This window comes from Pseudophryne corroboree, chromosome 1 (assembly GCF_028390025.1).
Source record: "Pseudophryne corroboree isolate aPseCor3 chromosome 1, aPseCor3.hap2, whole genome shotgun sequence".
Lineage (NCBI taxonomy): Eukaryota > Metazoa > Chordata > Amphibia > Anura > Myobatrachidae > Pseudophryne > Pseudophryne corroboree.
Genome location: NC_086444.1, coordinates 918195356 through 918220401, shown reverse-complemented (window position 1 = coordinate 918220401; position 25046 = coordinate 918195356). Strand labels below are relative to the sequence as shown.

General features: G+C 48.1%; 1 protein-coding gene across 1 annotated transcript in view; it reads left to right on the top strand.

Moving 5' to 3' along the window:
* Positions 1–1729: 1729 nt before the first annotated feature.
* Positions 1730–25046, top strand: part of PGRMC2 (progesterone receptor membrane component 2) — a 41831-nt gene continuing 18514 nt past the window's right edge. Inside the window, exon 1 of the mRNA XM_063920336.1 lies at positions 1730–2322. Coding sequence (XP_063776406.1) covers positions 1998–2322 — 325 coding nt within the window. The 5' untranslated portion in view covers positions 1730–1997. The remainder of the gene's footprint in view (positions 2323–25046) is intronic.

Below are 25046 nucleotides of genomic sequence, written 5' to 3'. Positions count from 1 at the left end.
CCAAGACTAATTAACCCTTGCAAAACTACAGATACTTAATCAAAATGGCAATTTATAAAATGGTGTATGTGCCCACTTTGCCAGTGTATTTCATGCCCAAAACAGCGTTGGGCCAAGCAAAATACAAGTGGGTCATATGTAACTGACCACCCTCTGTTGATTTCAGGTGTCAAATTTGTGGCCCAAGACTGGTTAACCCTTACAAAACTATAGCTACTTATTCAAAATAGCAAAACATGGTGTGTGTGCCCACTTTGCCAGTGTATTTCATGCCCAAAACAGCGTTGGGCCAAGCAAAATACAAGTGGGTCATATGTAACTGACCACCCTCTGTTGATTTCAGGTGTCAAATTTGTGGCCCAAGACTGGTTAACCCTTGCAAAACTACAGCTACTTATTCAAAATGGAAAATATGGTGTGTGTGCCCACTTTGCCAGTGTATTTCATGCCCAAAACAGCGTTGGGCCAGGCAAAATACAAGTGGGTCACATGCAAGTGACCACTCTCTGTTGATTTCAGGGGTCAAATTTGTGGCCCAAGACTAGTTAACCCTTGCAAAACTACAGCTACTTATTCAAAATGGCAAAATATGGTGTGTGTGCCCACTTTGCCAGTGTATTTCATGCCCAAAACAGCGTTGGGCCAAGCAAAATACAAGTGGGTCATATGTAAGTGACCACGCTTTGTTGATTTCAGGTGTCAAATTTGTGGCCCAAGACTAATTAACCCTTGCAAAACTACAGATACTTAATCAAAATGGCAATTTATAAAATGGTGTATGTGCCCACTTTGCCAGTGTATTTCATGCCCAAAACAGCATTGGGCCAAGCAAAATACAAGTGGGTCATATGTAACTGACCACCCTCTGTTGATTTCAGGTGTCAAATTTGTGGCCCAAGACTGGTTAACCCTTACAAAACTATAGCTACTTATTCAAAATAGCAAAACATGGTGTGTGTGCCCACTTTGCCAGTGTATTTCATGCCCAAAACAGCGTTGGGCCAAGCAAAATACAAGTGGGTCATATGTAACTGACCACCCTCTGTTGATTTCAGGTGTCAAATTTGTGGCCCAAGACTGGTTAACCCTTGCAAAACTACAGCTACTTATTCAAAATGGAAAATATGGTGTGTGTGTGCCCACTTTGCCAGTGTATTTCATGCCCAAAACAGCGTTGGGCCAGGCAAAATACAAGTGGGTCACATGCAAGTGACCACTCTCTGTTGATTTCAGGGGTCAAATTTGTGGCCCAAGACTAGTTAACCCTTGCAAAACTACAGCTACTTATTCAAAATGGCAAAATATGGTGTGTGTGCCCACTTTGCCAGTGTATTTCATGCCCAAAACAGCGTTGGGCCAAGCAAAATACAAGTGGGTCATATGTAAGTGACCACCCTCTGTTGATTTCAGGTGTCAAATTTGTGACAGAAGACTCATTAACCCTTGCGAAACTGAATGATCTGAATAAGAAGCTGGAGTTCGAATAAGAAGTGAATAAGAAGCTAGAGCTTGAATAAGAAGTGAATAAGAAGCTAACTTCAGCCTCGTGCTTTCCGGATAGTATACATACTTTATTGTTCATAAATAAAGCCGTGTAAAAAACACATATAAAGAGCCTGCCTGTGGGCTATAGATGATAGCTAGATAGAAAAGCTTGTTGTTGAAAAACAAATAAAGCTCTTTAAAAAAAAAAAAACCCGCGCACGCCGCCTCCGCCCTCCCTGACTACCGACTTCCAGCCGACGCCAGCGCACTTCATTTGCGTCATCGAAGAGCGCGCCCTGTCGCCTAATCGTAACCGTCACCTGGTGAAAACGCGGCGTGTATCAGCTGTCCGTCCTGTCCCGCCCCCTACCGGTGACCGGGCCCCGCCGCTACGCCCGGCCTGTGCCTGCTGCCGTCCTCTTCTAGTCTCGTGGAGCTGCACGTTCTGCTTCGCGTGTCTCTTCCCTGCAGGTGCCGTGCAGTGGTGACCCGGGGGTTACCCGAGGCGGGTGATGTCGGAGGGTGTGGAGGAGCTGCAGCCAGCCGGCGCCCCGTTTGCCCGGGAGGAAGAGCCGTCGGGGCTGGGCTGGGGCTGCTGCTTGACGCTACTGCTGAACGCGGGGCTATTAGGGCTGCTGGCTTACGGGGCCTGGCGGGTGTATAGGCGCTGGCGGGTCGCCGGGAACCGGGCTGCCGCCCCTGTACCCCGCATGAAGCGCAGGGACTTCAGCCTGCAGCAGCTGCGGGACTATGACGGTACCAAGGACCCCCACATCCTGCTGGCTGTCAACGGGAAGGTGTTTGACGTGACGGAGGGCAGCAAGTTCTACGGAGCAGGTGAGGGGGACTGTGCGGGCATACTGGGGTGGGAGAGGTGCCTGCTTGGGGATGCAGTGATTTTAAGCCATCAATGTTCTGTTTTTTTTTTTTTTGTGTGTTTTTTTTACATTTTATTTGGTAGTTTTACCATTCGATGGCAGTGTTCCGATGTTTGTCACCATCGAATGGTAATTATTCTGTAGTGGTAAGAGGCTGCCCCTTTCTTGCCCCCAGCATCGTCTGGCGTGCTGCAGGGGTGGGCGTATATGTAAATCTATTATTTATTTATTTTCTTTCATAAACTTGTTATGATGCAGTAGTTGCTATCTCATCAAAAGTTCCAGTGGCGGAAGCCCAGCCATCATTTGGTGGTGGGCTTCCGATGTCCATCCCCTGGGGAGGTGGGTAAGGGTGTAGCAGTGTGTCTGTGTCTTGGCTGGTGACAAATGGTTGGTTCTATATCGGAGTGGGAGAAGGGACCTTGTGACGTACCTAGGGGAGGAGACACGTCACCAGGGGGAGGAGCTACAGCCGAACAGGGTACCCGAAAAGTACCCTCGCGGGCTTGCTTCGCTCGCCACGCTTCGGGCTCGGTGGCTCGCTTCACTCGCCACCTAATTACTAAAGGTAATTAATAGTTGGTGGCGGGGATAGTAGAGCAACTGTCCTACTGGCCTAGCTCATCCCCCTTGTGTCGTGGCTCCTCCCCCTGACGGAAAAGGTCCCTTAGGCCACTTGGATCTAGCCTCAACCGGTGACAAATAGGCCAACCAACGTGTTGCAGGGAGGTAACTGGAGAGACAGCACTTGGGACAACTGCTGCAATGTGATGTATAATCATTCATCAGATCATTTGGATAAAATATTCATTATACGATTCTTATAAACCGGCCACGCTAGTGACAGAGCACTATATTTGTGCATGTTGGCCAACACCTGGAAATATCTCTAGTGATTTATATATATTTTTTTTCTTCGTTAATGGTTTTACTTAATGTCGAACATAAAGCAACCCCATTACTAAAACATTAAAAGGGGGTGGCGATTTGGCATGTTATGTTTAACAGTTTTATTATTTATTTAAATGGCCCCACAAGGGTTTTGAGCAAAACAAGAACTGTCTTACAGATCAAAACATTGCCAGACAAGGACATGGTTTAAAAATGTTAGTACATCCTTGGTCAGAATACTCAAAAAAGCAGCATGGCATTAGAAATCACAAGTTAGGTGCCATTGTAGGGATTAGATGGTAGTATAATACCCCTTCCACACAGAAAAGGAAATTAGCGGGTGAAGCAGTTCTGCTCCTGTAATTTGCAAAAAAAAAAAAAAAGTGTCCTTTTTCTGTGTGAAAGGGTCAACCAGGGTTAATTTCTGGGACCCAGGAATTTACCAGGGTCGGATACCCGGGCTAACCCTGTAACACAGACTAAATACCCGTTTTGATCCGCAAATTACCGGGTAGAAATTCTTCACCCGGTAATTTGCTCCTCTGTGTGAAATAGGGGATCAGGTAGAGATTGGAAAAACGACCCGACACTGAAATGCTGGGTAATTCCCGGGATTTCTGTCTTAAAAGGGTATAAGTAAGAGAAGGAAAAGTACCAGAGGGAACAAGGCCCTGCTCATGAGAACTTACATTCTAAACAATGGTCTATCACTGTGGTGACACTCGGTCCTCAGGGCATGTTTTGCAGGTAACCCAGCAAGTGCACAGGTGTATTCATTATTCACTGACACATTTTAAAAGGTCCACAGGTGGAGCAAATTATTTCACTTGTGATTCTGTGAGGAGACCTGCAAAACATGCACTGTGTGGGGTCCTGAGGACCAAGTTTGAGAACCTGTGGTCTATCACATTAATGGAATTTTTACTGCACTTTTCAGCATGGCTAACTGATGCCTTTGTATGTGTGTGTGTAAATATATTTACGGGATATTTATCAACAGTGGCTGTTCAGCGTTCTATTCAGCAGCCCTGTGTATATAAGGTTATATGCTTCTGACCTTGTTGTAATGTACTTGAAAAGTTGTGGCTCATATTTCAGGCCTTCCATTCAAAACATAGGCACATGGTGTCTGTAAATCCCAAGCATATAGAGCAGCTGGATTTGCAATGCTGAATTTCCCTTTACTTGCCGGTAGGCTGACTCTGAGGATCAGAGTTTATCAGTGTTTACATAGGGTACATTAGCAGCTTACATTTACATGCTCATGTCATGGTTTAGTTTCAAGGGATCCTTTAAATATAAATAATTACATATTTTAAAGAAGGGAAACTATCTCCTTTAGGATGGCTTTATGAAAGATAATTTATATTTGGACACAGCTCACTGTTCTATCCTGGAAGCATGTCTCGCAAATCTAATGTCCATATTTGAAGCCATGTATACTACATCATAATTAGTTTTGTGTTTTCTTTGCCTTGTCACTCTAATGCAGATTAGAAAGGCCATTTGTTTACATTCCCATGCAGGTTTAATTACTGTTAGCATATTCAGCACAATACTTCAAGAAAGACCAAGATAGTAGATCCTGATAAGTCAGAAAATGTTAGCTCTGCTGTATGTATTAACCACGTGGTACTTTTAAAGATGGCTATAATCTTTCTCTGGCTGGGTCCACAGGATAACATTGGGATATTGTCGAGCGACAGCGAAAATGGCACCAACACGGTCACGAGCTTTCTGGCCTCCCAGGATGCATTGGGGCCTCAACTATATAGTCCCGCCCACTGACTCAGTCAGATCAGTTTTTTGCTTGGTGCGGCAGGAAGCCGCATGGTCACAGGGCTGCTGTGAAAGCAGCCTTAAGTTTTCATTAATTTATTTTTATAGACTTACTGTTTTGGTTTTTGAGCGACTTCTCTTAACAGCGTCTTAAACGCATATTAGAAAGGGTCGCTCCAACAACTCCCCACCGGGTCGCAACAACGCTTATTTCCGCGGTACAGTGCTGTCTCGACGGGCGTCTGTGTCGGATGTTCTAGCAGGTCCAGCAGACGTTACCAGGCTGTGGCCGGAGCATGGGGAGACGGTGAGTCTATGGACTTCCTCTTACTAGAGGGGTCAGGACACAGCTACACTGATTTGGTGGAGACTACAAACAGTGTGTTGATGCGCCGAACATCCCGGTGTGACAGCGCTACGCTCTGGGGATCATAGGCGCCAGGACTAGGTGAGGCCGCGATCCTGGGAGTTTAAGTCAACAGGGGGTTTCAGACGCTCTCCTGGCTGTCCCTCCTCCGAGTTCATGGCCAGTTCCCGCGTGTCTCTCGTTTCATGAACTGAATGACCTCCCTTCCGGCTCAGACGCTACCACGAGGGTACTCGGTCGCAGCTTAGATGCTGCGGTTGTGTACACTGGATATAAAACCGCCCAGACCGAGTCGCAGGCCTTTAGCGTCTGCATGCACGTGGAGTCGCTCAGCGTCCGTGTCCGTTGGTGAGCGTCCGTGTCCGATATCAGTTACCAAGAGCGGCAGTGTACACCAGTAGCGTCTGAATCCACTCAGCGTCTTACGAGCGTCTTTGCTTGGATATGGAAGTGTGGTGAGTCTCCCTGTATCCCGCTCTCTGGAGGCAGGGTATACAGTACTAAAAATTCCTTCTACTTAGTTTGCATTGTTAATTTTTAGTACCTATTGCATATGAGACCTGTATATTACTGTGTTTTCTGCATGTTATGTTGAAAAAAAGAACCAGTTAAACAGAAGTACAATTTTCCTACTTATGTTTAAGTTATTATGGAGGTTGTATTCTCATATGACAATGTCTAATGCTTTAACATGTGACTGACTGCTAGTATGCGTGCTGACTTTTCTGTGTAATGTCAGTCCTGTTCTGACCCTCAAATCAGGTGCACTGTGGTCAGATTGATTTCACCTCTATATACTGATTATAGGGTGTTTTTCAGTCACAAAATTGTGTAGAAAAAAATGTCTGTGAGCGGCAAAAGTGATGAGGAGAATTTGTCAAGCACTCCCATAGCCCTAACATGCTTATCTTGTAAGTCAGGGGTAATTGATATGAATCAATTGGTCACTTATGAGGGTTTGTGTGTAAACTGTTTCGCTTTTCAGCGAAGTAAAAAACAGGAGTTAGTTCAACCTCCAGTAGAGCCACCATGGAATATGTTCGCAAAGACTCTGTCTTCAATAGCGGACAGGTTAGCTCCGGTAGCATCACCTCAAGGGTTAGGTTACACTATGAACCCATACATGCAGCTCCCTTCCTATGGTTTGGTTCTAGTAGCTTCTACAAGCAACCAAGGGGCAGGTAAGACTAAGACAGATACGTCTGTATGGCAGACTACACAAGATGATACATCGGATGATGATGTGGAAACAAGAGTCAACTCCGTATGATGATCAGTCGCAGAGCTTTAGTTCAGATGATGTAGCTGAACTCATTAATGCAGTGAAGGCTGTGCTTTCTCTGGAAGAACCAGCCAAGACAGCGTTAAAAGCAAAAGCACCTGTATTCAAACGAACAAAGTCAGTGAAGGCTGAATTTCCAGCGTCAGATGAGTTGCCGGAAATGATGGATGAGTCTTGGGCAGCGCCCAGTAAAAAGTATAAGATTCCTAAGAGATGGGATTCTTATTATACATTTCCTGCTGGAGATTGTTCGAAGAGAGAAGTTCCTCCAAAAGTAGATACACATGTTCTGCGACTCGTGCATAAATCTGCTTTACCACTGTCATCTACCTCTTTGAACGATGTCACAGACAGAAGGGTAGAGAGCCTATTGAAAATATTTTTTCTCTTGTAGGTGCAGTGGTAAGACCTGCTATGGCTTCGGCCTGGGTAGCAAAGGCAATGGGCGAATGGATAGAGGAACTAGAGAATGACATCCCTTCTCCTACTAGGGAGCAAGAGGATCGTCTTTGCCGTTTAAGACAATCTGCCCAGTATTTAGAAGAAGCAGCTATTGATGTTGGCACTGTTGCTTCTAAAGCTTCAGCCCTGGCAGTAGTCGCTCGCAGAGCAGTTTGGCTACGGACCTGGAAGGCAGATGCGGAGTCCAAGAAAGAATTGGAAGCATTGCCTTTCGTGGGTAATATATTATTTGGAAAACCCTTATCGGATATCCTAGAGTCAGAGGCTGAATCGAGAAAGGTCAGATTTCCGGCTACCTATAACCCTAAGTCCAAGGGTTTAAAATTACGCTAATTTCGCTGGCAAAGCGAAAGCTAAAGAGGAGCCTAAACAACCCCAGTTTAAATCCAGGGGTAGGAAGCAGTGGGCTAGCAAGAAGCCAGCTTCCAAACCTGAACAGAAACCCTCAGCCTGAAGAGACGGGCCTCCGCCTGGAGGATTCCAGGGTTGGGGGCCGACTCCTGCAATTTGCACTCATATGGCAACAGTCAACAACAGATGCCTGGGTGCAGAAGGTAGTATCTCAGGGTATGGGTTCCCATTCAGGAGGCAGCCTCCTCAAAGATTTTTTTGCACCAGCCCGTCTCGTATAGAGTCGAAGGCCAATGCCCTGCAAGAAGCAGTCCAAAAATTACTGCAGTCAGGTGTGATTGTCCCAGTGCCTCCATCACAAAAGGGACAGGGGTATTACTCCAATCTGTTTCTAATCCAGAAACCAAATGGGTCATATCGACCAATTCTAAATCTGAAGATGTTGAACAACTACATAAGGATCCCGAAGTTCCACATGGGGACGTTACGCTCCATAATGTTGGCTATGGAACCGGGAGATTATATGGTATCTCTGGATGTACGGGATGCTTACCTGCATGTGCCTATAGCACTATCACATCAGTGTTACCTCAGGTTTGCCATCCTCAAGGAACACTTCCAGTTCCAAGCTCTGCCCTTCGGGCTAGCTACAGCACCCAGGGTATTTACCACGATCATGGTGGTTATGGCAGCTTGTCTGCGCAAGCAGGGGATAAGAATATTACCATACCTAGACAACCTATTAATCTTAGCACAGTCGCAAGATTTACTGTTGAGCCATCTCCAACAGACGATAGTTTGTTTACAGAGACACGGGTGGCTCATAAATTGGGAGAAGTCGTCCCTGAATCCGTCACAGCGGATGGTTCATTTGGGAGCCATATTCGATTCAGACCTACAGAGAGTTCTCTTACCAGAGAAAAAAATAGTCAAGGTGCAGGTCATGGCTCAGGAAGTGTTGCAAGCCCAGGTAATGTCAGTCCATGCAGAAATGCAACTGTTGGGTCTGATGGTATCAACCTTCGACATGGTGAAATATGCGCAATTCCACTCCAGACCGTTGCAGCATCTCATTTTGACCAAATGGAACGGAAATCATCAAACAATAAAGAAGCAGATGATAAAGATTCCAGTAAATGTAAAAAGGTCTCTAGCATGGTGGCTACAGACAGACCATTTAAGCAAGGGGAGACCCTTTTGGATAAAAGAGTGGCAAGTCCTGACGACAGATGCCAGCCTGCAAGGCTGGGCGGCGGTACTCGGAAGCCTATGGTTCCAGGGAAAATGGACCGCAAGGGAAAGTCGCCTGCCGATAAATCTGTTAGAAATAAGAGCCACTTACTTGGCTCTGGTTCAGGCAAAGGACAATCTACAAGGAAGACCAGTCCAGATCCGCTCAGACAATGCGACGGCAGTAGCATACCTCAATCATCAAGGAGGAACTCACAGCAAGAGTCTGATGGAGGAAGTAACTCCCATTCTAAAATGGGCAGAACTCCATCTCCCAGCATTGTCAGCAGTATTTGTCCCGGGTGTACTAAATTGGGAAGCGGATTTTCTCAGTCGGCACACCATTCAGGAAACCGAATGGGCTCTACACCCAGAAGTGTTTCAGACACTGGTGAACAGATGGGGTTTACCAGAGATAGACCTTATGGCGTCTCGTCTAAACAACAAAGTTCCGAGGTACGGATCAAGAACAAGGGACCCAGGAGTGGTCCTGGTAGACGCACTGTCAGTAGAATGGAGGTTTCAGCTGGCATATCTGTTCCCGACGATATCTCTGTTACCCAGAGTGGTGAGAAAGATGAAATGGGCAAAAGGAGCAATCATTCTAATAGCTCCAGCTTGGCCAAGAAGGCATTGGTACACATATCTGTTGAGAATGTCCGTGGAAGCACCGATACTGCTCCCTCAACGTCCAGATCTGTTAATGCAGGGTCCTTGTTGTCAGTCATCTGGATCGCCTGTCTTTGACGGCGTGGCTGTTGAAACCTCTATCTTAGAGGCTAAAGGTTTTTCAAAGCAAGTAATCCAAACCATGCTTAGAGCAAGAAAGCCTTCTTCGGCCCGTGTGTATCATAGAATATGGCAAGCCTATATTCATTGGTGTTCTGGAAAAAATTACAATCCGAGATCCTTTAAAGTAGCTAGAATTTTGGATTTCCTGCAGGCAGGATTAGATAAAGGGTTGAAGGTTGCTTCCTTGAGGGTGCAAGTCTCAGCATTGACTGTATGGTTTCAGCAGAAGATTGCTGACCTACAGGATGTACGTACGTTTTTCCAAGGAGTAGTACATATTCAACCTCCATTTGTTCCTCCTGCAGCTCCCTGGGATTTGAATTTAGTTCTTACATTTCTCCAGGGTCCTTTGTTTGAACCACTTGAGAGAGCGGATCTTAAGTGGTTAACTGTTAAAGTTCTTTTTTTACTGGCAATGGCGTCAGCCAGAAGAGTGTCAGATTTGGGAGCATTATCATGTAAGTCTCCTTTCCTAAGTTTTTTCCAGACAGAGCAGTTCTCAGAACGAGATCTAGCTATCTTCCAAAGGTGGTATAAAAATTTCACCTGAATGAAGAGATTGTAGTCCCCGCTTTTCAGGTATCGGGACTATCTGCGGGAGAAGCGTCGCTGGACGTGGTCCGGGCTTTAAAAATCTACATAGATCGTACTAGTGCCATCAGGAAAACAGATTCCCTCTTCATCCTCTACGGATTCCATAGAAGAGGATGGCCTGCTAGTAAACAGACGCTGGCGAGATGGCTCCGAATGTTAATATCTGAAGCTTATTCTCATGCAGATCTCCCTATTCCGGCTAATATCTCTGCACACTCTACACGTAAGGTAGGTCCTTCTTGGGCAGCACAACAGGGTGCATCAGCAGAACAGATATGTAGGGCAGCCACATGGTCTTCCATAAACACATTCATCAGACATTATGCCTTGGATACTTTTGCCTCTCATGACGCAGACTTCGGGCGAAAGGTCCTCCTGTGCAATCAGGAGCGTCCCCACCACTAAATGGCTTTGGGAATTCCAATGTTATCCTGTGGATAATCCTGTGGACCCAGCCAGAGAAATGAACGTTATGGTAAGAACTTACCGTTGATAACGTGATTTCTCTTATGTCCACAGGTATCCACAGGGATCCCACCCTGACGCATCTGATTTGAGGATCTAGACAATCGCTAAACCTCTTCCTTCTTGTATGGAAGGGTGTGCATGTGTGTTCTTATCGCCTAAACAGGTCTCTACCTGATGTTCCTGCCTAAAATCGCTGTGGAAAGAACTGATCTGACTGAGTCAGTGGGCGGGACTATATAGTGGAGGTCCCAATGCATCCTGGGAGGCCAGAAAGCTCGTGACCGTGTTGGTGCCATTTTCGCTGTCGCTCGACAATATCCCAATGTTATCCTGTGGATACCTGTGGACATAAAAGAAATCACGTTATCAACGGTAAGTTCTTACCATAACGTTCATATTTCCATTTAATTGACCCTCAAACTCGCCTCCCTCTTTGCTTTACTATGGGCTCCAAAGGGATTGGCTAGAATATGCCAGCCGTCGGTACTGACCGGGTCATGCCGATAGTCTGAATCCCGACTGGGGAAGTTAAGTACACTTACCTTCTTCACCCCCGCCCCCCCCCTCCAACGGCACCCTAACTCACTAGCCTAAACCTAATCCTCCCATCCCCGCAGCCTAACCCTAACCCTCCCAGGTGGTGCCTGAACCTAACGCGCCCTCCCCCCCCCCCCCACCCCCACCCCCTCCCCCTCTTGCGGCTTACCTGTACCATTCAGGATGCAGGCGCTGGCCTTGTAATCCTATTTGTAATGCAGGAGTCGGTATTTCGACTGCTCTGATCCTGACCGGATCCACTTCAGAGACAGGGTGAATTTATACACAATATACTTACTGCAACTGGTACTTTCCTAAAATCATATATAAATATTCCAGTCGCCTTTAGGGTGCCAAGGCAGACACTATATTTACTATAAATGACAATGTGGCAATCTAAATTGATAGTCAAATAAAGGATTGTTAACAGAAGCTTTATGGAATACTGCACATTTCTCCTGTCCTATTCCTTGGGCATTTTAATAATAAATCACAAAGTTTATTTGTTGATGTGTAATTACTTGAACAGATCTTTCTCTATCGTCCTAAGTGGATGCTGGGGTTCCTGAAAGGACCATGGGGAATAGCGGCTCCGCAGGAGACAGGGCACAAAAGTAAAGCTTTTACAGGTCAGGTGGTGTGTACTGGCTCCTCCCCCTATGACCCTCCTCCAGACTCCAGTTAGATTTTTGTGCCCGGCCGAGAAGGGTGCAATTCTAGGTGGCTCTCATAAAGAGCTGCTTAGAGAGTTTAGCTTAGGTTTTTTATTTTACAGTGATTCCTGCTGGCAACAGGATCACTGCAACGAGGGACAGAGGGGAGAAGAAGTGAACTCACCTGCGTGCAGGATGGATTGGCTTCTTGGCTACTGGACATGAAGCTCCAGAGGGACGATCACAGGTACAGCCTGGATGGTCACCGGAGCCACGCCGCCGGCCCCCTCACAGATGCTGAAGCAAGAAGAGGTCCAGAATCGGCGGCTGAAGACTCCTGCAGTCTTCTTAAGGTAGCGCACAGCACTGCAGCTGTGCGCCATTTTCTTCTCAGCACACTTCACACGGCAGTCACTGAGGGTGCAGGGCGCTGGGGGGGGGGCGCCCTGGGAGGCAAATGAAAACCTTTAAAAAGGCTAAAAATACCTCACATATAGCCCCAGAGGCTATATGGAGATATTTACCCCTGCCTAAATGTACTAAATAGCGGGAGACGAGCCCGCCGAAAAAGGGGCGGGGCCTATCTCCTCAGCACACGGCGCCATTTTCTGTCACAGCTCCGCTGGTCAGGAAGGCTCCCAGGTCTCTCCCCTGCACTGCACTACAGAAACAGGGTATAACAGAGAGGGGGGGCAAAATAAATGGCAATATATTAATATAAAAGCAGCTATAAGGGAGCACTTAATCATAAGGCTATCCCTGTCATATATAGCGCTTTTTGGTGTGTGCTGGCAGACTCTCCCTCTGTCTCCCCAAAGGGCTAGTGGGTCCTGTCTTCGTATAGAGCATTCCCTGTGTGTCTGCTGTGTCGGTACGTGTGTGTCGACATGTATGAGGCCGTTATTGGTGTGGAGGCGGAGCAATTGCCAAATATGAGGATGTCACCTCCTAGGGGGTCGACACCAGAATGGATGCCTTTATTTGTGGAATTACGGGATAGCGTCAACTCGCTTAAGCAGTCGTTTGCCGACATGAGGCGGCCGGACACTCAATTAGTGCCTGTCCAGGCGCCTCAAACACCGTCAGGGGCTGTAAAACGTCCCTTGCCTCAGTCGGTCGACACAGACCCAGACACAGGCACTGATTCCGGTGGTGAAGGTGACGAATCAACCGTATTTTCCAGAAGGGCCACACGTTATATGATTTTGGCAATAAAGGAGATGTTACATTTAGCTGATACTACAGGTACCACTAAACAGGGTATTATGTGGGGTGTGAAAAAACTACCAGTAGTTTTTACCGAATCAGAAGAATTAAATGACGTGTGTGATGAAGCGTGGGGTGCCCCGATAAAAAACTGCTAATTTAAAAGAAGTTATTGGCTTTATACCCTTTCCCGCCAGAGGTTAGGGAGCGCTGGGAAACACCTCCTAGGGTGGACAAAGCGCTAACACGCTTATCAAAACAAGTGGCGTTACCCTCTCCTGAGACGGCCGCACTTAAAGATCCATCAGATAGGAGGATGGAAAATATCCAAAAAGGTATACACACATGCAGGTGTTATACTACGACCAGCTATTGCGACTGCCTGGATGTGCAGTGCTGGGGTAGTTTGGTCAGAGTCCCTGATCGAAAATATTGATACCCTGGACAGGGACAATATTTTACTGTCGTTAGAACAAATAAAGGATGCATTTCTTTATATGCGTGATGCACAGAGAGATATCTGCACACTGGCATCACGGGTAAGTGCTATGTCCATTTCGGCCAGAAGAGCTTTATGGACACGACAGTGGACAGGCGATGCGTAGAGGAGTTATTTGGGGTCGGTCTATCGGATTTGGTGGCCACGGCTACGGCCGGGAAATCCACCTTTCTACCTCAAGTCACTCCCCAACAGAAAAAGGCACCGACCTTTCAACCGCAGCCCTTTCGTTCCTTTAAAAATAAGAGAGCAAAGGGCTATTCATATCTGCCACGAGGCAGAGGACGAGGGAAGAGACAGCAACAGGCAGCTCCTTCCCAGGAACAGAAGCCCTCCCCGGCTTCTACAAAAGCCTCAGCATGACGCTGGGGCTTCGCAAGCGGACTCGGGGGCGGTAGGCGGTCGTCTCAAGAATTACAGCGCGCAGTGGGCTCACTCGCAGGTAAATCCCTGGATCCTGCAGATAATATCTCAGGGGTACAGGTTGAAATTAGAGACAGAGCCACCTCGCCGTTTCCTGAAGTCTGCTTTACCAACGTCCCCCTCAGAAAGGGAGACGGTTTTGAAAGCCATTCACAAGCTGTATTCTCAGCAGGTGATAGTCAAGGTACCTCTTCTACAACAAGGGAAGGGGTATTATTCCACTCTTTTTGTGGTACCGAAGCCGGATGGCTCGGTAAGGCCTATTCTAAATCTGAAGTCCTTGAACCTGTACATAAAGAAGTTCAGGTTCAAGATGGAGTCACTCAGAGCAGTGATAGCGAACCTGGAAGAAGGGGACTTTATGGTATCCTTGGACATCAAGGATGCGTATCTCCACGTTCCAATTACCCCTCACACCAGGGGTACCTCAGGTTCGTTGTACAAAACTGTCACTATCAGTTTCAGACGCTGCCGTTTGGTTTGTCCACGGCACCTCGGGTCTTTACAAAGGTAATGGCCGAGATAATATTTCTTCTTCGAAGAAAAGGCGTATTAATTATCCCATACTTGGACGATCTCCTAATAAGGGCAAGGTCCAGAGAACAGCTAGAGATGGGTTTAGCACTATCTCAAGAGGTGCTAAAGCAGCACGGATGGATTCTGAATATTCCAAAATCCAAATTAATGCCGACAACTCGTCTGCTGTTCCTGGGGATGATTCTGGACACAGTTCAGAAAAAGGTTTTTCTTCCCGAAGAAAAAGCCAAGGAGTTATCTGACCTGGTCAGGAACCTCCTAAAACCAGGAAAGGTGTCTGTACATCAATGCACAAGAGTCCTGGGAAAAAATGGTAGCTTCTTACGAAGCAATCCCTTTCGGCAGATTCCATGCAAAGGGATCTGTTGGACAAATGGTCAGGGTCGCATCTTCAGATGCACCTGCGGATAACCCTGTCGCCGAGGACAAGGGTATCCCTTCTGTGGTGGTTGCAGGAGGCTCATCTATTGGAGGGCCGCAGATTCGGCATGCAGGATTGGATCCTGGTGACCACGGATGCCAGCCTGAGAGGCTGGGGAGCAGTCACACAGGGAAGAAATTTCCAGGGAGTGTGGTCGAGCCTGAAAAAGTCTCTTCACATAAGCATTCTGGAACTAAGAGCAATCTACAATGCTCTAAGCCAGGCGGAACCTCTGCTTCAAGGAAGACCGGTGTTGATCCAGTCGGACAACATCACGGCAGTCGCCCATGTAAACAGACAGGGCGGCACAAGAAGCAGGAGGGCAATGGCAGAAGCTGCCAGGATCCTTCGCTGGGCGGAGAATCACGTGATAGCACTGTCAGCAGTATTCATCCCGGGCGTGGACAACTGGGAAGCAGACTTCCTCAGCAGACACGACCTTCACCCGGGAGAGTGGGGACTTCATCCAGAAGTTTTCCACATGCTATTAAACCGTTGGGTAAAACCAATGGTGGACATGATGGCGTCTCGCCTCAACAAAACACTGGACAGATATTGCGCCAGGTCAAGAGATCCGCAGGCAATAGCTGTGGACGCGCTGGTAACACCTTGGGTGTACCAGTCGGTATATGTGTTTCCTCCTCTGCCTCTCATACCAAAGGTATTGAGGATTATACGGCAAAGAGGAGTAAGACTAGTGGCTCCGGATTGGCCAAGAAGGACTTGGTACCCGGAACTTCAAGAGATGGTCACGGACGATCCGTGGCCTCTACTTCTGAGAAGGGACCTGCTTCAGCAGGGTCCTTGTCTTTTTCAAGACTTACCGCGGCTGCGTTTGACGGCATGGCGTTTGAATGCCAGATCCTAAAAGGAAAAGGCATTCCGGAAGAAGTCATTCCTACCTTGATAAAGGCAAGGAAGGAAGTCACCGCGAAGCATTATCGCCGTATTTGGCGAAAATATGTTGCGTGGTGCGAGCAGCGGAGTGCTCCGATGGAGGAATTTCAACTGGGTCGTTTTCCTACATTTCCTGCAATCAGGATTGTCTATGGGTCTCAAATTGGGATCTATTAAGGTTCAAATTTCGGCCATATCAATATTCTTCCAAAAAGAATTGGCCTCAGTCCCTGAGGTCCAGATTTTTATCAAAGGAGTACTGCATATACAGCCTCCTGTGGTGCCTAAGGTGGCACCGTGGGATCTAAATGTAGTTTTAGATTTCCTCAAATCCAATTGGTTTGAACCACTAAAGAATGTGGATTTGAAATATCTCACATGGAAAGTGACTATGTTACTGGCCCTGGCTTCGGCCGGGAGAGTATCTGAACTGGCGGCTTTGTTTTATAAAAGCCCTTATTTAATTTTCCATTCGACATAGGGCAGAGCGGCGGACGCGTCCGCATTTTCTCCCTAAGGTGGTATCAGCGTTTCACCTGAACCAGCCTATTGTAGTGCCTGCGGCTACAGACGACTTGAAGGACTCCAAGTTGTTGGACGTTGTCAGAGCCTTAAAAATATACATTTAAAGGACGGCTGGAGTCAGAAAATCTGACTCGCTGTTTATACTGTATGCACCCAACAAGTTGGGTGCACCTGCTTCTAAGCAGTCGATTGCTCGTTGGATTTGTAACAAAATTCAACTTGTACATTCTGTGGCAGGCCTGCCACAGCCTAAATCTGTTAAGGCCCATTCCGCAAGGAAGGTGGGCTCATCTTGGGCGCCTGCCCGAGGGGTCTCGGCATTACAACTCTGCCGAGCAGCTACGTGGTCAGGGGAGAACACGTTTGTAAATTTTTACAAATTTGATACCCTGGCAAAGGAGGACCTGGAGTTCTCTCATTCGGTGCTGCAGAGTCATCCGCACTCTCCCGCCCGTTTGGGAGCTTTGGTATAATCCCCATGGTCCTTTCAGGAACCCCAGCATCCACTTAGGACGATAGAGAAAATAAGAATTTACTTACCGATAATTCTATTTCTCGGAGTCCGTAGTGGATGCTGGGCGCCCATCCCAAGTGCGGATTATCTGCAATACTTGTACATAGTTATTGTTAACTAATTCGGGTTATTGTTTAGGAAGCCATCTTTCAGAGGCTCCTCTGTTATCATACTGTTAACTGGGTTTAGATCACAAGTTGTACGGTGTGATTGGTGTGGCTGGTATGAGTCTTACCCGGGATTCAAAATCCTCCCTTATTGTGTACGCTCGTCCGGGCACAGTACCTAACTGGAGTCTGGAGGAGGGTCATAGGGGGAGGAGCCAGTACACACCACCTGACCTGTAAAAGCTTTACTTTTGTGCCCTGTCTCCTGCGGAGCCGCTATTCCCCATGGTCCTTTCAGGAACCCCAGCATCCACTACGGACTCCGAGAAATAGAATTATCGGTAAGTAAATTCTTATTTTTTCTCTGCAGATTCTGTTATTAGTACCTTTTAGTTACACATGGTTACTGTTGACAATGATACTTTTAGGAAAGTGACCTTTAGGGGAAATGCAATTGTTTTAGCGCTGCAATAATTGAACGCCTAAAGGAGCAATTCATTTGTTTGAGGACCATTAATTTTCGCTCCTGTTGTGCCCAAAAGCACTAAGTTTAAGCACACAATGGGGTTGATTCAATTCAGCGACAGTTGAATAGCGCCGGGAATTAGCTCCCGACGCTGTTCAATTCAACTAAAGTTAAGTCGGAGAATGCCCATTCTCGCGGACTTAACAGGTTGTTTTGTCAGGAGAACGGGCATTCTCCAACTTAACTACCCGCGGCGATGCTGATTCCCGACAGAATCAACCTTGCGCCGGCCGCGCGGTAGCACTTTTGTCGGTTTCCTTCTCTCACACCCCGGGGGTGAGAGAAGAATTCCCGACAATTGAGGGTAACTGGTCGCTGTATTGAATAGCGCCGGGAGCTAATTCCCAGCGCTATTCAACTGTTGCTGAATTGAATCGACCCCATTGCGGCTAAACCTGTCTAATGTCCTGTATAGGGAACCCATACAACCTCAGGAGGCTGTGAGCATAAATGTGTGCACCCACAGCATTCGTGACTGAACGGTGTAACAGTTGAATTAATCTAATCGGAGGTCCATTCATTAGCGCCTGCGGGAAAACAATTGAATCTCCCCCTTTGAGTCAGACTTTTCCTTTTTTGAAAGAAAGCACGAACAAAGCCAGTCTAAGCAGCAACCATGGTGCACCGTATTATCTGCAAGAACTTAGGCCACAGCCTTCAGAAGGTCCGTACACTACCATTCATTTGAAGGAGGGAATTCAATTAAATGCGGAGGGCAGGTTCAAGTTGCCGCTGTGACAGTGTGTAAACTCTGGCAGTGACACCTTAATTTCACTTACGTCCTAGAGGATGCTGGGGACTCCGTAAGGACCATGGGGTATAGACGGGCTTCGCAGGAGATAGGGCACCTAAAAATAACTTTTACTATGGGTGTGCACTGGCTCCTCCCTCTATGTCCCTCCTCCAGACCTCAGTTAGATCTTGTGCCCAGAGGAGAAATGGGTGCACTGCAGAGAGCTCTCCAGAGTTTTCTGTTGAAAATGAATTTTGTTAGGTTTTTTATTTTCAGGGAGTCCTGTTGGCAACAGGCTCCCTGCATCGTGGGACTGAGGAGAGAGACGCAGAGCTGGCTTGTCAAGTTGGGCACTGCTTCTAAGGCTACTGGACACCATTAGCTCCAGAGGGAGTCGGAACACAGGTCTCACCTGGGGTTCGTCCCGGAGCCGCACTGCCGTCCTCCTCACAGATGCCGAAGATAGAAGCCGGGTGAGTATGAGAAGGCAGAAGACGTCAGATCTTCATGAGGTAAGGCTGCGCGCCATTGCTCCCAGTCACACACACAGAGCAGCACTGAAGGGTGCGGGGGGGGGGGGGGGGGCGCCGCCGCGCCCTTGGCAGCAATATTCCTCACTTTTGGGCAAATTCAGATTAGGCTGCGGAGGCAGTAAATCTAAGATCCCCTGCCATTTTAATAGAAAAGTCACTGGGACCAAAGCCCGCCGTCGGGTGGGCGGGGCTTGATCCTCAGCACTAACCAGCGCCATTTTCTCCACAGAAGCTGCATGCATGAACGCTGGCTCCCTGGTCTCTCCCCTGCTGAACTTCACAGGCTGGAAAAAAGAGGAGGGGGGCACATTAGCGACGCAGTGAGTGGGAATTGGTATATTAAATATAAAAAAGTGCTATCTGGTCATATTTTTTCCAGTGTTTTTAAGCGCCGGTGTGTGCTGGCATACTCTATCTCTGTCTCTCCTAAGGGCATGGTTGGGGTATTGTCCCCTTATAGGTTAATCCCTGTGTGTGTGGGGTGTCGGTACGTGTGTGTCGACATGTCTGAGGCGGAAGGATTCTCCAAGGAGGAGATGGAGCAAATGAGTGGTGTGTCCCCGTCAGTTATGCCGACTCCGGATTGGATGGACATGTGGCATATGTTGAATTCAAGTGTGGCATCTTTACATAAAAGGCTTGATAAGGCTGAATTAGGGGGGACATCAGGGGGTCAATCCTCGGATTGGACCGACTTACAGGGCCCGTCGGGGTCTCAAAAGCGTCCCTTAACACAAGACACTACTACCGACACGGATTCTGATTCCAGTGTCGACTACGACTAAGTAAAATTGCACCCTAGGGTGACTAAAACCATTCAGTGTATGATTGTGGCAATAAGGGATGTGTTGCATATTGAGGATGAACCCCCGGTCCCCGACACAAGGGTACACATGTTTAAGGGAAAGAAACAGATTATTAATTTTCCTGCATCCCATGAATAAAATGATTTCTTTGGAAAAGCTTGGGAGACTCCGGAAAAGAGACCGCAGATCCCCAAAATAATTTATATGGCATACCCCTTCCCTAAGCAGGACAGGGAGATTTGGGAATCATCCCCCACTGTGGACAAGGCCCTGACGCGCTTGTCCAAGAAAGTGGCGCTACCGTCTCCTGACACAGCGGCCCTTAAGGACCCTGCAGATCGCAGGCAAGAAACTACCTTAAAGTGTATTTATTCTCATACGGGTGCTGTGCTAAGACCGACAATTGCGTCGGCATGGGTGTGTAGCGCAATTGCAGCTTAGACAGATGAGCTGACAGATCAATTTGATAATATGGATAAGGATACTATAGTCTTAACTCTAGCCCACATAAAAGACGCAGTCTTATTTATGAGGGATGCTCAAAGAGACATTGGATTGCTAGCTTCTAGGGCCAATGCCATGTCTATCTCAGCGAGAAGATCCTTATGGACTCGCCAATGGACGGGTGATGCAGATTCCAAAAAAAATATGGAAGTACTACCCTATAAGGGTGATGTATTGTTTGGGGATGGGCTGACGGACCTGGTTTCCACAGCTACAGCAGGTAAATCAAATTTCTCTGACGTCCTAAGTGGATGCTGGGACTCCGTAAGGACCATGGGGAATAGCGGCTCCGCAGGAGACTGGGCACAACTAAAAGAAAGCTTTAGACTACTGGTGTGCACTGGCTCCTCCCACTATGACCCTCCTCCAGACTTCAGTTAGAATCTTGTGCCCGGCTGAGCTGGATGCACACTAGGGGCTCTCCTGAGCTCCTAGAAAGAAAGTATTTTTTAGGTTTTTTTATTTTACAGTGAGATCTGCTGGCAACAGACTCACTGCAGCGAGGGACTAAGGGGAGAAGAAGCGAACCTACCTAACTGGTGGTAGTTTGGGCTTCTTAGGCTACTGGACACCATTAGCTCCAGAGGGATCGACCACTGGACCCGACCTTGATGTTCGGTCCCGGAGCCGCGCCGCCTGCCCCCTTACAGAGCCAGAAGCAAGAAGTGTTCCGGAAAATCGGCGGCAGAAGACTTCTGGCTTCAACAAGGTAGCGCACAGCACTGCAGCTGTGCGCCATTGCTCCTCATGCACACCTCACACTCCGGTCACTGATGGGTGCAGGGCGCTGGGGGGGGGGCGCCCTGAGGGCAATATAAGACACCTTGGCTGGCAAATCTACACCATATATAGTCAGGCTATATAGGTGTAAAAATACCCCAGCCAGAATTCCAGAAAAAGCGGGAGAAGTCCGCCGGAAAAGTGGCGGGGTTATCTCCCTCAGCACACTGGCGCCATTTTTCCCTCACAGCTCCGCTGGAAGGACGCTCCCTGGCTCTCCCCTGCAGTGTCAAGCTACATAAGGGTAAAAAAGAGAGGGGGGGCACTAAATTTAGGCGCAGTATATATAATATAAGCAGCTATAAGGGAAAAAACACTCATTTATAGTGGGATCCCTGTGTTATATAGCGCTCTGGTGTGTGCTGGCATACTCTCTCTCTGTCTCCCCAAAGGGCTTTGTGGGGTCCTGTCCTCTGTCAGAGCATTCCCTGTGTGTATGCGGTGTGTCGGTACGGCTGTGTCGACATGTTTGATGAGGAGGCTTATGTGGAGGCGGAGCAAATGCCGATAAATGTGATGTCACCCCCTGCGGGGTCGACACCTGAGTGGATGGTTCTGTGGAAGGAATTACGCGACAGTGTCGACTCCTTCCATAAAAGGTTTGACGACATACCAAATATGGGACAGCCGGCTTCTCAGCCTGTGCCTGCCCAGGCGTCTCAAAAGCCATCAGGGGCTCTAAAACGCCCGCTACCTCAGATGGCAGACACAGATGTCGACACGGATACTGACTCCAGTGTCGACGACGATGAGACTAATGTATCTTCCAATAGGGCCACACATTATATGATTGAGGCAATGAAAAATGTGTTGCATATTTCTGATGTTACCCCGGGTACCACAAAAAAGGGTATTATGTTTGGAGAGAAACTACCAGTTGTTTTTCCTCCATCTGAGGAATTAAATGAAGTGTGTGAAGAAGCGTGGGCTTCCCCCGATAAGAAACTGGTAATTTCTAAGAGGTTACTAATGGCGTACCCTTTCCCGCCAGAGGATAGGTCACGTTGGGAAACATCCCCTAGGGTGGATAAAGCGCCCACACGCTTGTCAAAGAAGGTGGCACTACCGTCTCCGGATACGGCCGCCTTGAAGGAATCTGCTGATAGAAAGCAGGAGGCTATCCTGAAGTCTATATATACACACACAGGTGTTCTACTGAGACCAGCTATTGCTTCAGCATGGATGTGCAGTGCTGCAGCTGCGTGGTCAGATTCCCTGTCGGAAAATATTGATACCCTAGACAGGGACACTATATTGCTAACCGTAGAGCATATTAAAGACGCACTCTTATACATGAGGGATGCACAGAGGGATATTTGCTGGCTGGCATCTAAAATAAGTGCAATGTCCATTTCTGCCAGGAGAGGGTTATGGACTCGGCAGTGGACAGGTGATGCAGATTCTAAAAGGCACATGGAAGTTTTGCCTTATAAGGGTGATGAGTTGTTCGGGGATGGTCTCTCGGACCTCGTTTCCACAGCAACAGCTGGGAAATCTACATTTTTACCCCATGTTCCCTCACAGCCAAAGAAAGCCCCGTATTATCAGGTACAGTCCTTTCGGCCCAATAAGGGCAAGCGGGTTAAAGGCGCGTCCTTTCTGCCCAGAGGCAGAGGTAGAGGGAAAAAGCTGCAGCATACAGCCAGTTCCCAGGAGCAAAAGTCCTCCCCCGCTTCCTCTAAGTCCACAGCATGACGCTGGGGCTCCACAGGCGGAGCCAGGTACGGTGGGGGCCCGTCTCAAAAATGTCAGCGATCAGTGGGCTCGCTCACGGGTGGATCCCTGGATCTTTCAAGTAGTATCTCAGGGGTACAAGCTGGAATTCGAGACGTCTCCCCCCCCCCGCCGTTTCCTCAAATCTGCCTTACCAACAACTCCCTCAGGCAGGGAGGCAGTGTTAGAGGCAATTCACAAGCTGTATTCCCAGCAGGTGATAGTAAAGGTGCCCCTACTTCAACAAGGACGGAGTTACTATTCCACAATGTTTGTGGTACCGAAACCAGACGGTTCGGTGAGACCCATTTTAAATTTGAAATCCTTGAACACATATATAAAAAAATTCAAGTTCAAGATGGAATCGCTCAGGGCGGTTATTGCAAGCCTGGACGAGGGGGATTACATGGTATCACTGGACATCAAGGATGCTTACCTGCATGTCCCCATTTACCATCCTCACCAGGAGTACCTCAGGTTTGTGGTACAGGATTGTCATTACCAATTCCAGACGTTGCCGTTCGGTCTATCCACGGCTCCGAGGGTCTTTACCAAGGTAATGGCCGAAATGATGATACTCCTTCGAAAGAAGGGAGTTTTAATTATCCCGTACTTGGACGATCTCCTTTATAAAGGCGAGGTCCAGGGAGCAGTTGTTGGTCGGGGTAGCACTATCTCGGGAGGTGCTACAACAGCACGGCTGGATTCTAAATATTCCAAAGTCACAGCTGGTCCCTATGACACGTCTACTGTTCCTGGGGATGGTTCTGGACACAGAACAGAAAAAAGTGTTTCTCCCGGAGGAGAAGGCCAAGGAGCTGTCATCTCTAGTCAGAGGCCTCCTAAGACCAAAACAGGTGTCGGTGCATCACTGCACGCGGATCCTGGGAAAGATGGTAGCTTCCTACGAAGCAATTCCATTCGGCAGGTTCCATGCAAGAACCTTTCAGTGGGACCTGTTGGACAAGTAGTCCGGATCGCATCTTCAGATGCATGGCTGATAACCCTGTCTCCAAGGACCAGGGTCTCTCTGCTGTGGTGGCTGCAGAGTGCTCATCTTCAAGAGTGCTGCAGATTCGGCATACAGGACTGGATCCTGGTGACCACGGATGCCAGCCTTCGAGGCTGGGGGGCAGTCACACACGGAAGAAACTTCCAAGGACTATGGTCAAGTCAGGAGACTTCCCTGCACATAAATATTCTGGAACTGAGGGCTATTTACAATGCCCTAAGTCAGGCAAAACCCCTGCTTCAAAACCAGCCGGTACTGATCCAGTCAGACAACCTCACGGCGGTCGCCCATGTAAACCGACAGGGCGGCACGAGAAGCAGGACGGCGATGGCAGAAGCCACAAGGATACTCCGATGGGCGGAAAATCACGTGTTAGCACTGTCAGCAGTGTTCATTCCGGGAGTGGACAACTGGGAAGCAGACTTCCTCAGCAGGCACGACCTCCACCCGGGAGAGTGGGGACTTCATCCAGAAGTCTTCCAACTGATTGTAAACCGTTGGGAAAGGCCACAGGTGGACATGATGGCGTCCCGCCTAAACAAAAAGCTAGAAAGATATTGCGCCAGGTCGAGAGACCCTCAGGCGATAGCTGTGGACGCTCTAGTGACACCGTGGGTGTACCGGTCGGTTTATGTGTTCCCTCCTCTTCCTCTCATACCAAAGGTACTGAGGATAATAAGGAGAAGAGGTGTAAGAACTATACTCATTGTTCCGGATTTGCCAAGAAGAGCTTGGTACCCGGAACTTCAAGAAATGATGTCAGAGGACCCATGGCCTCTGCCGCTCAGACAGGACCTGCTGCAGCAGGGGCCCTGTCTGTTCCAAGACTTACCGCGGCTGCGTTTGACGGCATGGCGGTTGAACACCGGATCCTGAAGGAAAAGGGCATTCCAGAGGAAGTAATTCCTACGCTGATTAAAGCTAGGAAAGAAGTAACCGCAAACCATTATCACCGCATATGGCGAAAATATGTTGCGTGGTGTGAGGCCAGGAAGGCCCCAACGGAGGAATTTCAGCTGGGCCGTTTCCTGCACTTCCTACAGTCAGGGGTGACTATGGGCCTAAAATTGGGTTCCATTAAGGTCCAGATTTTGGCTCTATCGATTTTCTTCCAGCGAGAACTGGCTTCACTACCTGAAGTTCAAACTTTTGTTATGGGAGTGCTGCATATTCAGCCCCCTTTTGTGCCTCCAGTGGCACCTTGGGATCTCAACGTGGTGTTGGATTTCCTAAAGTCACATTGGTTTGAGCCACTTAAAACCGTGGAATTGAAGTATCTCACGTGGAAAGTGGTCATGTTGTTGGCCTTGGCTTCGGCCAGGCGGGTATCAGAATTGGCGGCTTTGTCCTGTAAAAGCCCTTATCTGATTTTCCATATGGATAGGGCAGAATTGAGGACTCGTCCCCAATTTCTCCCTAAGGTGGTATCAGCCTTTCATCTGAACCAACCTATCGTGGTGCCTGCGGCTACTAAAGACTTGGAGGCTTCCAAGTTGTTGGACGTAGTCAGGGCCCTGAAAATTTATGTTTCCAGGACAGCT